General features: G+C 39.6%; 2 protein-coding genes across 4 annotated transcripts in view; one reads left to right on the top strand and one right to left on the bottom strand.

Moving 5' to 3' along the window:
• tsc22d1 (TSC22 domain family, member 1) overlaps nucleotides 1-1,902 on the top strand; it is a 28,986-nt gene extending 27,084 nt beyond the window's left edge. For all 3 annotated transcript variants that reach the window (XM_026911892.3, XM_026911899.3, XM_026911906.3), the window contains exon 3: nucleotides 465-1,902. In XM_026911892.3, coding sequence (XP_026767693.1) covers nucleotides 465-725 — 261 coding nt within the window. In that variant the 3' untranslated portion in view covers nucleotides 726-1,902. The remainder of the gene's footprint in view (nucleotides 1-464) is intronic.
• An 851-nt stretch (nucleotides 1,903-2,753) lies between these two features.
• serp2 (stress-associated endoplasmic reticulum protein family member 2) lies at nucleotides 2,754-6,937 on the bottom strand. The gene is made up of 3 exons (XM_026910044.3): nucleotides 6,591-6,937; nucleotides 4,256-4,328; nucleotides 2,754-3,152 (listed from the first exon to the last, which is right to left on the bottom strand). The coding sequence occupies exons 1-3, from the start codon at nucleotides 6,672-6,674 to the stop codon at nucleotides 3,112-3,114; spliced, it is 198 nt and encodes a 65-aa protein (XP_026765845.1). The 5' UTR covers nucleotides 6,675-6,937; the 3' UTR covers nucleotides 2,754-3,111.
• Between the last annotated feature and the right edge of the window lie 5,190 nt (nucleotides 6,938-12,127).

Here is a 12,127-nt window from a genome sequence, read left to right as displayed (position 1 = left end):
TTACAGGCGGTTATAAATATCTCGGCCTCTGATTGGCTGAGCTCGGTGTGGGACGGCCATTTTGTTCTCTCAGTGACGCGGAGTGTAGCAAGAGCCTGTAGTGCTGAATGCAGGTATTCCCTAACTGAACATATGCCCATAGCTTTCCTCAGCGTTGCATCAGTTTGGCTCATGTACAATGCTGCAAATGCGCTTAAAATCATTAGTCCTGTCCTCAATTCATTTTTTTTATTTTTTTATTTTAAAATAAATGTTTCCAGTCAACAACAACATAAGCATAATCATGACAAAAATTACCTGCATAACTGAAAACCTTACTAAACCCATAACTAGTACTGTAAATAGTGCTGTGATAATTCAGGCTTATACACATCTTACTTGATTTCCTTGTGTTGGAAGTGGTTTCTGTCCTAACATTATGCTTAACTCTGAATGCTGCAATGCTGTGTATTCTCTGTCTTCAGGATCTAGTGAAGAGTCACTTGATGTATGCTGTTCGAGAGGAAGTGGAGGTGCTGAAAGAGCAGATCAAAGAACTGATAGAAAGAAACTCTCAGCTGGAGCAGGAAAACAACCTGCTGAAGAATTTAGCCAGTCCGGAGCAGCTGGCACAGTTTCAGGCCCAGGTCCAGAGTGGTTCTCCACCGTCGTCCACGCAGGGAACACAGCAATCAGCGATGGCGGTGCAGCAGCTCCCTACACAGAACTCTGGCCCCTCAGTGTAACATCCAAGTTTCCTGTGAAGAGGAATGAGTGGTCAACTGAGCTAAGGCAGACTTCACTTATAGAACACGTACGCCTCTTTCACAAGAGGATTATGTCAAAGTTTGCACATATTTAAAGTCTAAGAACTTGATAAAGGCTACACTGCGTTGCTGTACACACTGCTGACAGTCCAGTAGATTGCTGACATGTTGGATATTGCCAAACTCCATGGATTGTTACTGTTGGGAAAAAGAAAATTCGAAGTGGACACAACTCAAATCACTGTGCCTGTGTCTAAAGGATTTTAAGCGATGTCATTTTTCAGTGGTAACTCTGGCTTTGTAATGGTGTTTCCATACCTCACTCAATTTTGTAGTGGAAATGCTGATCAGTCTTTTTTTAAGACTCCAAAAAGCAAGCACTTTAATGATGACAAATGTGAAAATTCTTTGTTGAACAACTAATCAGTGCACCATCAACTATGTGGAAGGTGTATGAGATGGTGTCTCAATTATTTGCATTTGGGTCATCATTATACCTGGGTGAATGAAGGGAGTAAAGTTGCCTAGGAGGGAGGTATTGATTTTCAGTATTTAACATTGAATTCCTTATTCCATCTGTTGCAACTTAAAAGCTGCTGTTTCAGTGCAGTGACTCACAAGAATCTGAGGAAAAAGATGTTGAGCTGAGAGAATGGATGGAAGAATGAATGTGGGCTCCTGTATATCCTTGTATATTTAGTGTAAGTAATCTGTAAAATAGTGATATTGTGAGAAACACTAAGAGACACTATTTGGGTTGTACAAACTAAAGACTGGGTTGTTGGTTTGCCTGAAATATTTGACTTTTTTATGCTGTTATACAAGAACGGAGGTTTCAGTCTTAGGATATTTACAGGACAAAAGACAACTACTCAAATTCCTGGCTGTGTTAACACCTACTGTAAACCTTGTTCACTTGAAGTTATTTGAAGTATATTGCACCCATGTGATTTGTTTCTGTTTTTGACAGTGAAGTACTCTGGAGATCAAACCTTCAACTTAGTTATTCTGAATATCATTAATAACTAATATGCATTATTACTGCATTATATATATAAGTTGTATGCTTATGTTGCGTGCATGGCTCTCAAAACCGGTGATAAGGTGTAAAATAGTTCAACTGCACTTCACAACTCTCAATAAAATGTTTAAGGAACCTTGGCTGAGAACATATGTGTTATTTTAACTAAGAGAGAGTGTGTGTGTGTGTGTGTGTGTGTGTGTGTGTGTGTGTGTGTGTGTGTGTGTGTGTGTGAGAGAGAGAGAGAGAGAGAGAGATGGAGAGACCAAGAGGAATAGGTCAGGTGAACTACTGATTTCAGCTAATTTTAGGAGTCATAATCTGTTATCTCAAGGCTGCTTCACATTAAATCAGTTACTTCAGAATCTACAATGTACGTATGTCTTGCCCCGTTTTATTTCTCTTGTCTTTCTTGTCCCTTCTGCCTGTTTTTTTTTTTTTTTTTTTTTTTAGGTCAGGTGTCCTTGCAAGAAAGGGGGCAAGATTGATATAGTCCTGACATATAGCCCAAACCACTTATAAGTTACAGTTTCTTTACTGCGAACCTTCAATGTATTGGGCTTCCGGTAAAGTAGATCTAAAACCTGACTGAAATGAACTGGCACAGTATTTTCATCTCAAATGGACAATTCTTATAGTTACTTTGCTACTGTGAGCTGAACTTTTCAAACTGCACACGACAAAGAAGGGGATATATATATAACCAGACTTGAAACAAGATTTACCCTTCCGACTTCAGAGTTATCGTTTTAATCAAGCAAGAAGGGAGCTCCTCTGGTGTTTCCATGTTTTGCTGAACAACCTGTGTGTAACAGAATCTTAAATATTCAAATCAGAAAAATAGTGAATAAATTTTTAAAAATTGCTGTTTAGCAGCATGTCACAGTTGCTTATAATTCTGTTATTCACTGTATAATTAAATATTCTCTTACCTTCTGCCTGAGATCAGACTTTTCTATTTATAAAAGCAAAACTGAAACCAGACATTTCCCAAATGTGTAGAATTTATTTTCAAAACCGTCTTACAGGACATCAGTAGAACAAACAACATATACAAACAAAATGTGGCACAACATTAATGGTTACAAAAGCATATGTTCTATTGCACAAATATGATCCATGATCAGACATGAGGGGGCAAAGCCAGCCACAATGGTTCAGTAGAAAAGCACTTGTTCCCATCATCCAGGTACATTGTAAACAAGTGAATGGCAATGTCATATACTGTGCACAGGACTCGGCTCCTTAGCATACAGCTGACAATTAGAATTGCAGCCTCCGGTTTTCCCTACTACTGTGCCTAATGGGCGCAGATCTCATGGATGTGTAGAGGACGCGCAGGACTCATATTCCCATTCGGATGCTCTGAATGATTTGAAAGATGGCTAAGATGATTAAGAACAGATTGTCAGTGGTTAGAGCCAGGAATATAGAGTTGTGAGTTCTACAACTAAAGTACTGTATTTGTTTCTCAATCATATTCATATGGCATTGAAATCTGAATCTATACAGATGAGTGACAAATTAAAGGAAAAACCAGTGGCTCTCACATGCTATGTGGGGAATTTTGCTGGAAGGTTTGGGTCCACTTGTCCCCTTAGAGTGTAGGATCATTGAAAATCAATACAAAGTTATTCTGTCTGATCACCTTTATGATGAAACATCTTTTTTCTTTCGATTTCTACCATTTTCTACCCGGTTCGGTCTCCTGCCAATTTTCACCCATCAGCCAGCTCTCCCCTATCATACGACAGCTACCAACGTGGGAGGGTGAAGAATAACACTTGCTTCCTCCAAGAAGCATGAAGCCAGCCAACCTAATCTGTGTCACAGGGCAGCGTAACACACTCAGAGAAAAGCACTAGGTGCACTCTTACGCATACATGTGCTCACACAAGCCCACAAATGGCAAGTGTTACTGTGACTGACAGGGGAGAGAGAGTATGTCATCCCTTCTACCCAGAAAGCATGGCCAATTTTGCTCCCTTGCCTCCTGGCCACAGATGGCTATGGCATCACTGGGATTCAAACTTGCAACTTCCCGGCTACAGGGAACGTTTTTCTGTTGTACCACTTGGGAGCATTTCTATCCTGATGGGAGTCATATCTGCTAGGATGCCAATGCCCCCATCCAAAGGGCACAAGGAATGGTTTGATGGGGTGAAAATAATGTAAATCATATGCTATGGCCATCACAGTCACCAGATCTCAACCCAGGTGAACACCTATGGAAGATTTTGAAGCAACGTGTTAGACAGTACTCTCCAACACCAGCATTAAAACACCAAATCAGAGAATATGCTCTACTTTGGAAAAATGCTGTTCATCCCTCATGCACAGTTCCAGAGATCTGTGCTGAGGGACACTGAAGCTGTTCTGGCAGCTTGTGGTGGCTCAAAACCTCACTAAGGCAGGTTATGTTGGTTTTAACTGTAATTTGTCACCCATTTGTATGTGGGTAAATACAAGAGTTTGAAAAGGATGTTACCTGATCCACAAACAACAAATACAAAGAGTGCCAAAAGCCATGGTCCCACTGGATATTTCTCTTCTTGTGGTCGCTGCAAGATAATCAGAAAACAAGAAATTGCATTTCATTTACTCCAAAAAGTAACAATAACAAGTACTGAATTATACAATTCCTGTGTTCATTACTGTCAGTTGAAATAGCCAAACAGCCATACATTTTGAAAATGTTGTACTTCTGTTGAGTTCACTGACACAGAAGACCAGTAAATGGCAAACACAGAGTCAGCCAATAAAATTAAAAAATTGAGATGATTGCACAATAATCCCAATGGCTCAAGATGAGCCAACTATTTAAGACACGGCAACATGTTTGAAGCCTGGGTGTGCAGTCATATGCACAAAGGATCAGTATGGCTGCAGGCTTTCATTCCACCGAAGCACACCTTAATACATTCACACAATCAAATGACTGATGAGTTGATGAGGTGAAATGAAAACCTGCAGCCACACTGAACCATTTGAATATGACTACACACCTCTGTTTTAGAGTTTTAGTAAAGTTTAGCATGGTCCTGGTTTTATCATGTGTTTTCATTGCTGGTTATAACCAAATAGCACATGGCATGACTGAAATGCAGAGCCTGGAGTCCAACCATCTACACCTCTAAAATGTCTGTGAAACTGAGGCATTTTCACTGTAGCATTATTCAGCCTTTTCACTGTATCATTTTGACACTGCCTGTATAATATTATTCTCCAATATCTGGAAAGTGCAAAGTTCTAGTATCTTACCTGATTAGTCAACTACCCAATTAAAATATTATGTATTAAAATATTAAAATAATGAGAGCACCTAGTAAGAGCTTTAAACATCTTCAGTAGTAGGTGCTTAGTAGGTTGTAGCAGGTGCTTCATACATCTTCAGTAACCACTTTATCCTGTCAAGGTTGCAGTGGATCTGGAGCTTATCCCAGGGTGCTAGGCAAGAATACACCCTGATGGACACCAGTCCATCGCAGGGCACCATGCATACACACACACACACACACACGCACACACACACACCTTTCACACCTAGGGCAACATGGTGTAGCCAATCCACCTACTGGCATGTTTTTGGGAATTGGAAGGAAACATACATAAACATGGGAGAGCATGAGAAACTTCACACAGACTGTAAATCGAGTTTAGGATCGATCCCAGGACCCTGGAGCTGGGAGGCGGCAACACGACCTGCTGCACCACCATGCCACCCTTTGGTGATTTATTGCCCCGCAAAATGGATTACAGCATGAAGAAAAAGTTCTCACTGACAACACAAGAACACAACACTGCAACAAGGGAAATTACTAATTTATAAGCGAAAAAAAAGTACATTAGATAGCACGTACAGCAATGATAAAATCAGCCTGCCATTATTTTAAGAACAGGGCTTATTGTTTAGCATACATATAATGATATCTATGAGACACAGAACTGTCTTGTCCTTTGAACGTTCAACCTAAGAAGGGCAGTTTAAAGTTAAATTAGGATTACATGGATTACATATGCGTCGCCTTTGCTTCTTTGACAACATGGAGTCATATACTGCACAGCTGAAAAGTAAACTGCTCTTGGACATGCCTTCAAACAAGATGGGACATGGAGTTCAGGTGATATAGCAGTTGAGGTAAGGTCAGTGACAACAAGGCAATTAAATGATAAGCAAAGGTCTTAAGGGACAAAATATTTCATTTCAACTTCTAATTGCTATCCTGCATCCTCAGCCCTGAATCATGATCAGGTTCCAGGTTCCAGATGTGTAGGCCTAATGTGCACTTATTTATAGCCACATGTATGAGAGGGTGTGACCACTGGGCTTTACAGCAGTTGGGGAAAAGTCTGTATATGTCACATCATAAACACATCTGCTGAATGTACTGAATGTAAAAGTTTGCCCCAGTACAGTGTTGATGCTTAAACACTGGTTGGTGGTTTTGTCAGAAACCCAGGCTGCTCTTTTTGGATGAGAAATAAATTAGTGCATAATTTAATTTCACATCTGGATACATAATTAAGCCAGGATGAAGTAACAGCTTACATAGCTTTACAGGCAAGAGAGAAGACGACATAGGTTACCCATGTGTATGATCGAAATGATAGCGTTATCTATTAAAACAGCAGGAGTAAACGATGATGGTAGTGATAAGGAGAGAATTGTTTCTCCGCTGACGTGGCAAACGACTGACCAAAAAAAAAAAATCTCTCCTGTAAAACGAAGACATCTCCGGAGGGGGTTTATGTTCGTTTAGAAACGCTACTTGTAGAAATATTCGCTGTTAATTGTCATTTCCTGCAGGATAAACATGTCTTACCAGGGTCTTCGCCACGTTGCCCCTCTGCGTGATGTTTTTGCTGTGCTTCTCGTTGGCCATCCGGATCCTCTGTTTGGCGACCATCTTCTTGTCACACGGAAAAATAAACGCCTCTGCTCCTAGAAAATCAGATTGTGTTGCTAATTATCCGTGGTGATGCTTAACCTCTTTTCCCTGCACCTGCTCTCTCTTAAAGCCTGGATATAACGGAGTGAAGGGCGCCTCCATCAAAATAACGGCTGAAGGAGAGACGCTGCTGATGCGCTCCTTCTTTTCTTGCATGGAGCTCCTGGTTATTAGCTATAGCTTCCTCCATAACATAGAGCTACTAGCGTAGGCTTCGGATATAGCCTGCTGTTTTTCAGCTTTTATCCATCTGGCTGTTAGTTATGATATGATAAAATAGGATAAAGTGAATGTTTTCTCTTGGTGTAGACTCTTAGTGTACATAAATTTCAGTCATGTTTTGTGTCATCTCCTCACGGACCACCGAGCTGTTAGTTAGCCTGGAATTAAGGACTAGAGCACTGTAACTTTAACTTAGCATTACTGTTGACATGTAGTGGGGTGTCTGTGGGTGAGGTTCCCTATACTGGGGTACTAATGTTAGACATTTAAATTGGTGTCATTACAAGAATAGGCTATATTGTGCTTTTAAAAGAAACTTTTCCCACATCTTGGTGAGTGAAAAGAAATTAAATAATATTTATGTAACAACACAGTATTAAATATCTGGATCATATCAGATCAGACCTCTTTAAATTTTTTTTTTTTTTTTTAATTTGATTCTCTGACATACTTTATTACATGAACACGTGATATTTTGCACTCTGTGGCAACAGAGAAGAGTCTTTGACAATGTATCAGTACAATTCAACTGAATTTTATTTGTATGGTGCTTTTAACATTGGCCATTGTCACAAAGCAGCTTTACAAAAATATATAAATTAAAGATATAAGTTTTAAACTTGTACATTTATAAATGTATCCCTAATGAGCAAGGCAGAGGTGACGGTGGCAAGGAAAAACTCCCTGAGACGACATGAGGAAGAAACCTTGACAGGAACTAGACTCAAAAAGGAACCCATCCTCATCTGGGTGACAACAAGTAGTGCAATTATAAATAATTCCCTTCTATAACTGTGTACTGTATAGTCAAAAAGTGCAATTGTGTAAACAGGAAATTCATTATAGTTTTCACATGAAGTCTATTTTGTTGAACTGTTCACTGATGGAGACTTGAGTGCAAAACTGTTCATTGGAATTGCAGTCCTAAAGCTATCATAGCAATCATAGTCCTAAGCCGTCGTAGCAAAACTGTTCATATCAACTGTAGTCCTAAACCATCTTCATGTTTTCTAAGTGGTACCATCTACAGTAATCTCATGTATCTTTAGGCTGTCCATGTGGAGCCATCCTCAGCAGCAGAGAGTGGTTTCCAAGTAATGAGAAATCCAACCAGGAGAAGGGCGTCACGCTGGATCAGGCAGGTCCAGAGGGCAGAAGGGGTCAGGATCACTGGAATCTCAGATCAGTAATGAGTATCAGCCAACATCCAGAGCAATCCCTGCTGAAAAGTCCAGGTCTGACCATTTAGCAGCCAAAACACAAGCTGGTAGGTGATCTTTACCAGCTAGAAAGTTATTTTCCAGCTTCCTTATTACTTGACTAAATTGATCAATACATGATTAAGATTTCTAATTGCCTTACTATTGTGTTATTTTGTTAAAACAATTTGTCTACAATGTAGCGTTAGTTGTGGTTATTCAGAAACTGTATTCTGTATATCAGCACTTAGCAGCTGGCAAACATGATCTACAAGCTCAGCCTGTGTTTTGGCAGATGGTAGCTGGTCAGATCCATCTGGATTTTTCATCAGTGTTAATAATGATACTGTATTTACACCGGAAAATGTGGGAATCAGTGCATTCCTACAAACAAACAATTCATGGTGTGCTGTAAGGGAGTGTGTATCCTGCATGGGTACCAGTTTAATGTGATGGACCATGCCAATCTGATAGCACTGTATGCCATTTATTGATTGATTGATTCTGCTTTGTTAATTTTAATTGTCATTCCTCTCATCACAGACAGATCATGGTGCTACAATTAACATGAAAGAGTGACAGGTAAGAGGATAAGTAAACACAGTGACAAACAGTACAATGTCTGTAAATACAACTATGTCAATAAATACAAATATAAAATAACACTAGACTATAAAATATACTATAAACTATGCAGTAAAGAATAAACTACACATCCAATTCTATTGCTCAGTAGAGTTTTCAAAATGTAAACATATTGAAAATTTCAAGTTATACTTCAAACTGCAGCTATAGTATATATGCACTTACTGAATGCTTTGTTAGGAACACCTGTACATCTGCACATTTATGCAATTATCTAATCAGCCAATCATGTGGCAGCAGTGCAGTGCATAAAATCATGCAGATACGGGCCAGCAGCTTCGAGTAATGTTCACATCAACCACCAGAATGGAGAAAAAAAAAAAAGTGATCTCAGAAATTTTGACTGTCGCATCATTGTTGGTGCCAGATGGGCTGGTTTTGAGTATTTCTATATCTGCTGATCTCCTGGGATTTTCACACACAACCGTTTCTAGAGTTTATTCAGAATGGTGCAATAAAGAAAAAAACATCAAGTGAGCGGCAGTTCTGTGGACTTAAACACCTTGTTGATGACAGAGGTCATCGGAGACTGGCCAGACTGTTTCGAGCTGACAGAAAGGCTACAGTAACTCAGATAATCACACAAATTGTGGTACTAAAAGCATCTCTGCAATGTACAAAAGCATCTCAGAATGCACAACATGTCAAACCTTGAGGTGGATGGGCTATAACAGCAGAAGACCTCCTCGGGTTCCACTTCTGAGGCTATCATGGGCACAGACTGACCGAAACTGGACAGTTGAAGACTGGAAAAAGACCAGGTGATTTTTTTTTTCTAATCTTCTGTCCAGCTTGGGTGAGTCTGAGCCCATGATAGCCTCAGATTCCTGTTCTTGGCTGACAGGAGTGGAACCCAATGTGGTCTTCTGCTGTTGTAGCTCATCCACCTCAAGATTTGATGTTCTGTGTATGCTGAGATGCTTTTCTGCTCACCACACTTGTAAAGAGTGATTATATGAGTTACTATATCCCTTTTTTGCACCATTCTGTGAAAACTTTAGAGATTGTTGTGTGTGAATATCCCAGTAGATCAGCAGTTTCTGAAATACTCAAGCCAGCCCATCTGGTGCCAACATCCATGCTACAATCAAAGTCACAGACATCACACTTTTTCTTCATTCTGATGTTTGATGTGAACATTATCTGAAACTCTTGATCTGTATCTGCATGATTTTTTGCATTGTGCTGCTGCCACATGATTGTCTTTTTAGATAACTGCATGAAAACAGGATGTGCAGGTGTACAGGTATGTAACTTGAAATATGACATTTAAAAATATATTTACATTTTTTGAGTGCATGAGTGTCCTTTAGCCAGTGTGACCTCTGCCCAAGGTTCAAAAGCTCACTGTAAACAGACGGGCATCCCTATCCCACCGCTGTTCTCACTCCTCTCCCCCCCCACAGCTGCACTCAGCACAGTAGCCCTCTGTCTCAGAGCCAAGCACAAGCATCAAAATAAGATCATCTTTCCTTTTTGTAATTCCCAGCAATATTCTCTGTTAGGGAGCAACAAAACATAATAGTTCCACTGAGAGCAGATAATTTTCTTTTCATTCAGTGTAGTATCCTGCAGCATGAACTAGTCACCTGACTGAAATTACTCGCACTGTGGGCTAATGGCAAATTTTCATGGCTATTTTAACAGTGTTGCTTTTGGGCCAGAAAGGTCTGACCTAGATTCAAATCTGTTTACTCCTACATTCCTAATTTTGTTCTCAATTTCCTCAGCAATAAATATGTTAACAGGCAAAAACTGCAAAATCAAGCAGGTAAACAAAAGGAATAAGGCTTTTGAAAGTTACAGCTTGCCAAAACTTATAAAATATCATGAATAGATTGATGTGTGGTGTGCAGGTCAACATGTCATGATATGAAATAACAGTAAACATGCAAAGACCTAAATCAGATTTAAACATAAGTATGCCAGGCGTTCTGTTAAGATTATATGATTAGATCCTATTATATCCTAAACTGTTCAGAAGGCTTTGTTAATTCAGGTTTACTGAGTTTACCAAGTGACAATAGAGACAGGGAAGAGTAATGCTCCAGCCAACAAAATTAAAACTGCTAAAACAGGTAAGGATATTACAATGAAAATTTAAAGATCAGAAAGAATAAGAGAACCAGTGATTGGATATGATAGCAAACATTGCTGTCATGATGCTTTCTGTTCTGCTATACGGAATTATATGACAGCTTGTCACACTCTTAAACTAGCAGTAATCACAGTGACAGTGTGACAAACAGTGTGCATTTTTGAAGGTGAGAGCATACTGTGAGACCTGTACCTCCCTCATCCTGCTAAATTAAGCACAAAGTAACATACGTCCTGCTCAGCCTTCTGGGATTTGGACATATAAAGTTCAGGAATATAATTAGGTTGTGGGCTCAAGTGCTGCTGCTCATCTCTGGAGTACCTCTTAACTGTTCATGTCTCTCACACACCTCTTGCTCTCTCACTCTCTGTAGCTGGTGGAGGAGCTTTGTAAGCCTGGCACTGTTTCACTCTTTCAGCTTTGTGGAGGGATAATATAGACCTGTCCCTCTGGACCACACTGAATCTTAGGAAGACTGAAGTCTGTCACAGCTCTGTTCCCAGCACCATTTGAGTCTTTGTGACCAGCTGTGCCATCTAGGGGGCTATTGTGTACCTGCTGTCTCTGTGGGAAATTATAGGTAGCCTTTCTGAGAGGACTAAGAGAGTCAAATAACAGGTGGGCGGTCTGAGAGAGGAGTTGATTTCTTTGTGGAGTACTGATTGGTGTTGATAAGATGTAAAGTTAGAAGTAAACAGGCATGTCTGCCTGTGCACATCATGCTTTGTTAGCTAAACATGCAGCCACTAATCAAAAAAGTTCCATCTTTTGTAAGAATGTTAGGAGGTTAGTGTGTCCAAAAGTCAAGTGAATTTAGTAAACTTTCATTTGACGTGGTAGAAAGGACACCTAAATTAAATTTCAATCACCTGATTGCAATAAGAGAAAAGGAAAAAAATGCCAGGACAGGAACCCTTAGAGCTATATGTTGTTGTTTTTTTTAAGTTTGGTTGGAAGCAAAAGAATTAAAGTTTTAAAGTAAAGTACATTATCGTATAAGGATTTTCATTATGTATTGTGTCTAGATATCTATGACTGGGCTAGCTCACCCATTTAAGATAGGATTTGTAGATTAGGTCACATTCAATTAACCACCATTTTACATATGGCTTGATTTCCAATAAATTATATCATCATCCAATGCCTTCTGGAAAACTGAAGTATGTATATATGTTACAAAATCAACTTATAAATCATTTTTTTCCTTGCAGAGAAGACCATGTGATTTTACTATAAGGCATTACATG

The sequence above is a fragment of the Pangasianodon hypophthalmus genome, chromosome 5, assembly GCF_027358585.1.
Source record: "Pangasianodon hypophthalmus isolate fPanHyp1 chromosome 5, fPanHyp1.pri, whole genome shotgun sequence".
NCBI lineage: Eukaryota > Metazoa > Chordata > Actinopteri > Siluriformes > Pangasiidae > Pangasianodon > Pangasianodon hypophthalmus.
This window is presented reverse-complemented; position numbering and strand designations above follow the sequence as displayed.

What these genes read in the sequence shown, in the direction of transcription:
- serp2 (XM_026910044.3), bottom strand. Translation starts at nt 6,674, where the DNA reads ATGGTCGCCAAACAGAGGATCCGGATGGCCAACGAGAAGCACAGCAAA. An exon ending in GCAACGTGGCGAAGACCCTG is followed by an intron (nt 4,329 to 6,590) that starts GTAAGACATGTT and finishes ATTATCTTGCAG; the next exon opens with CGACCACAAGAAGAGAAATA. An exon ending in ATTTGTTGTTTGTGGATCAG is followed by an intron (nt 3,153 to 4,255) that starts GTAACATCCTTT and finishes TAATCATCTTAG; the next exon opens with CCATCTTTCAAATCATTCAG.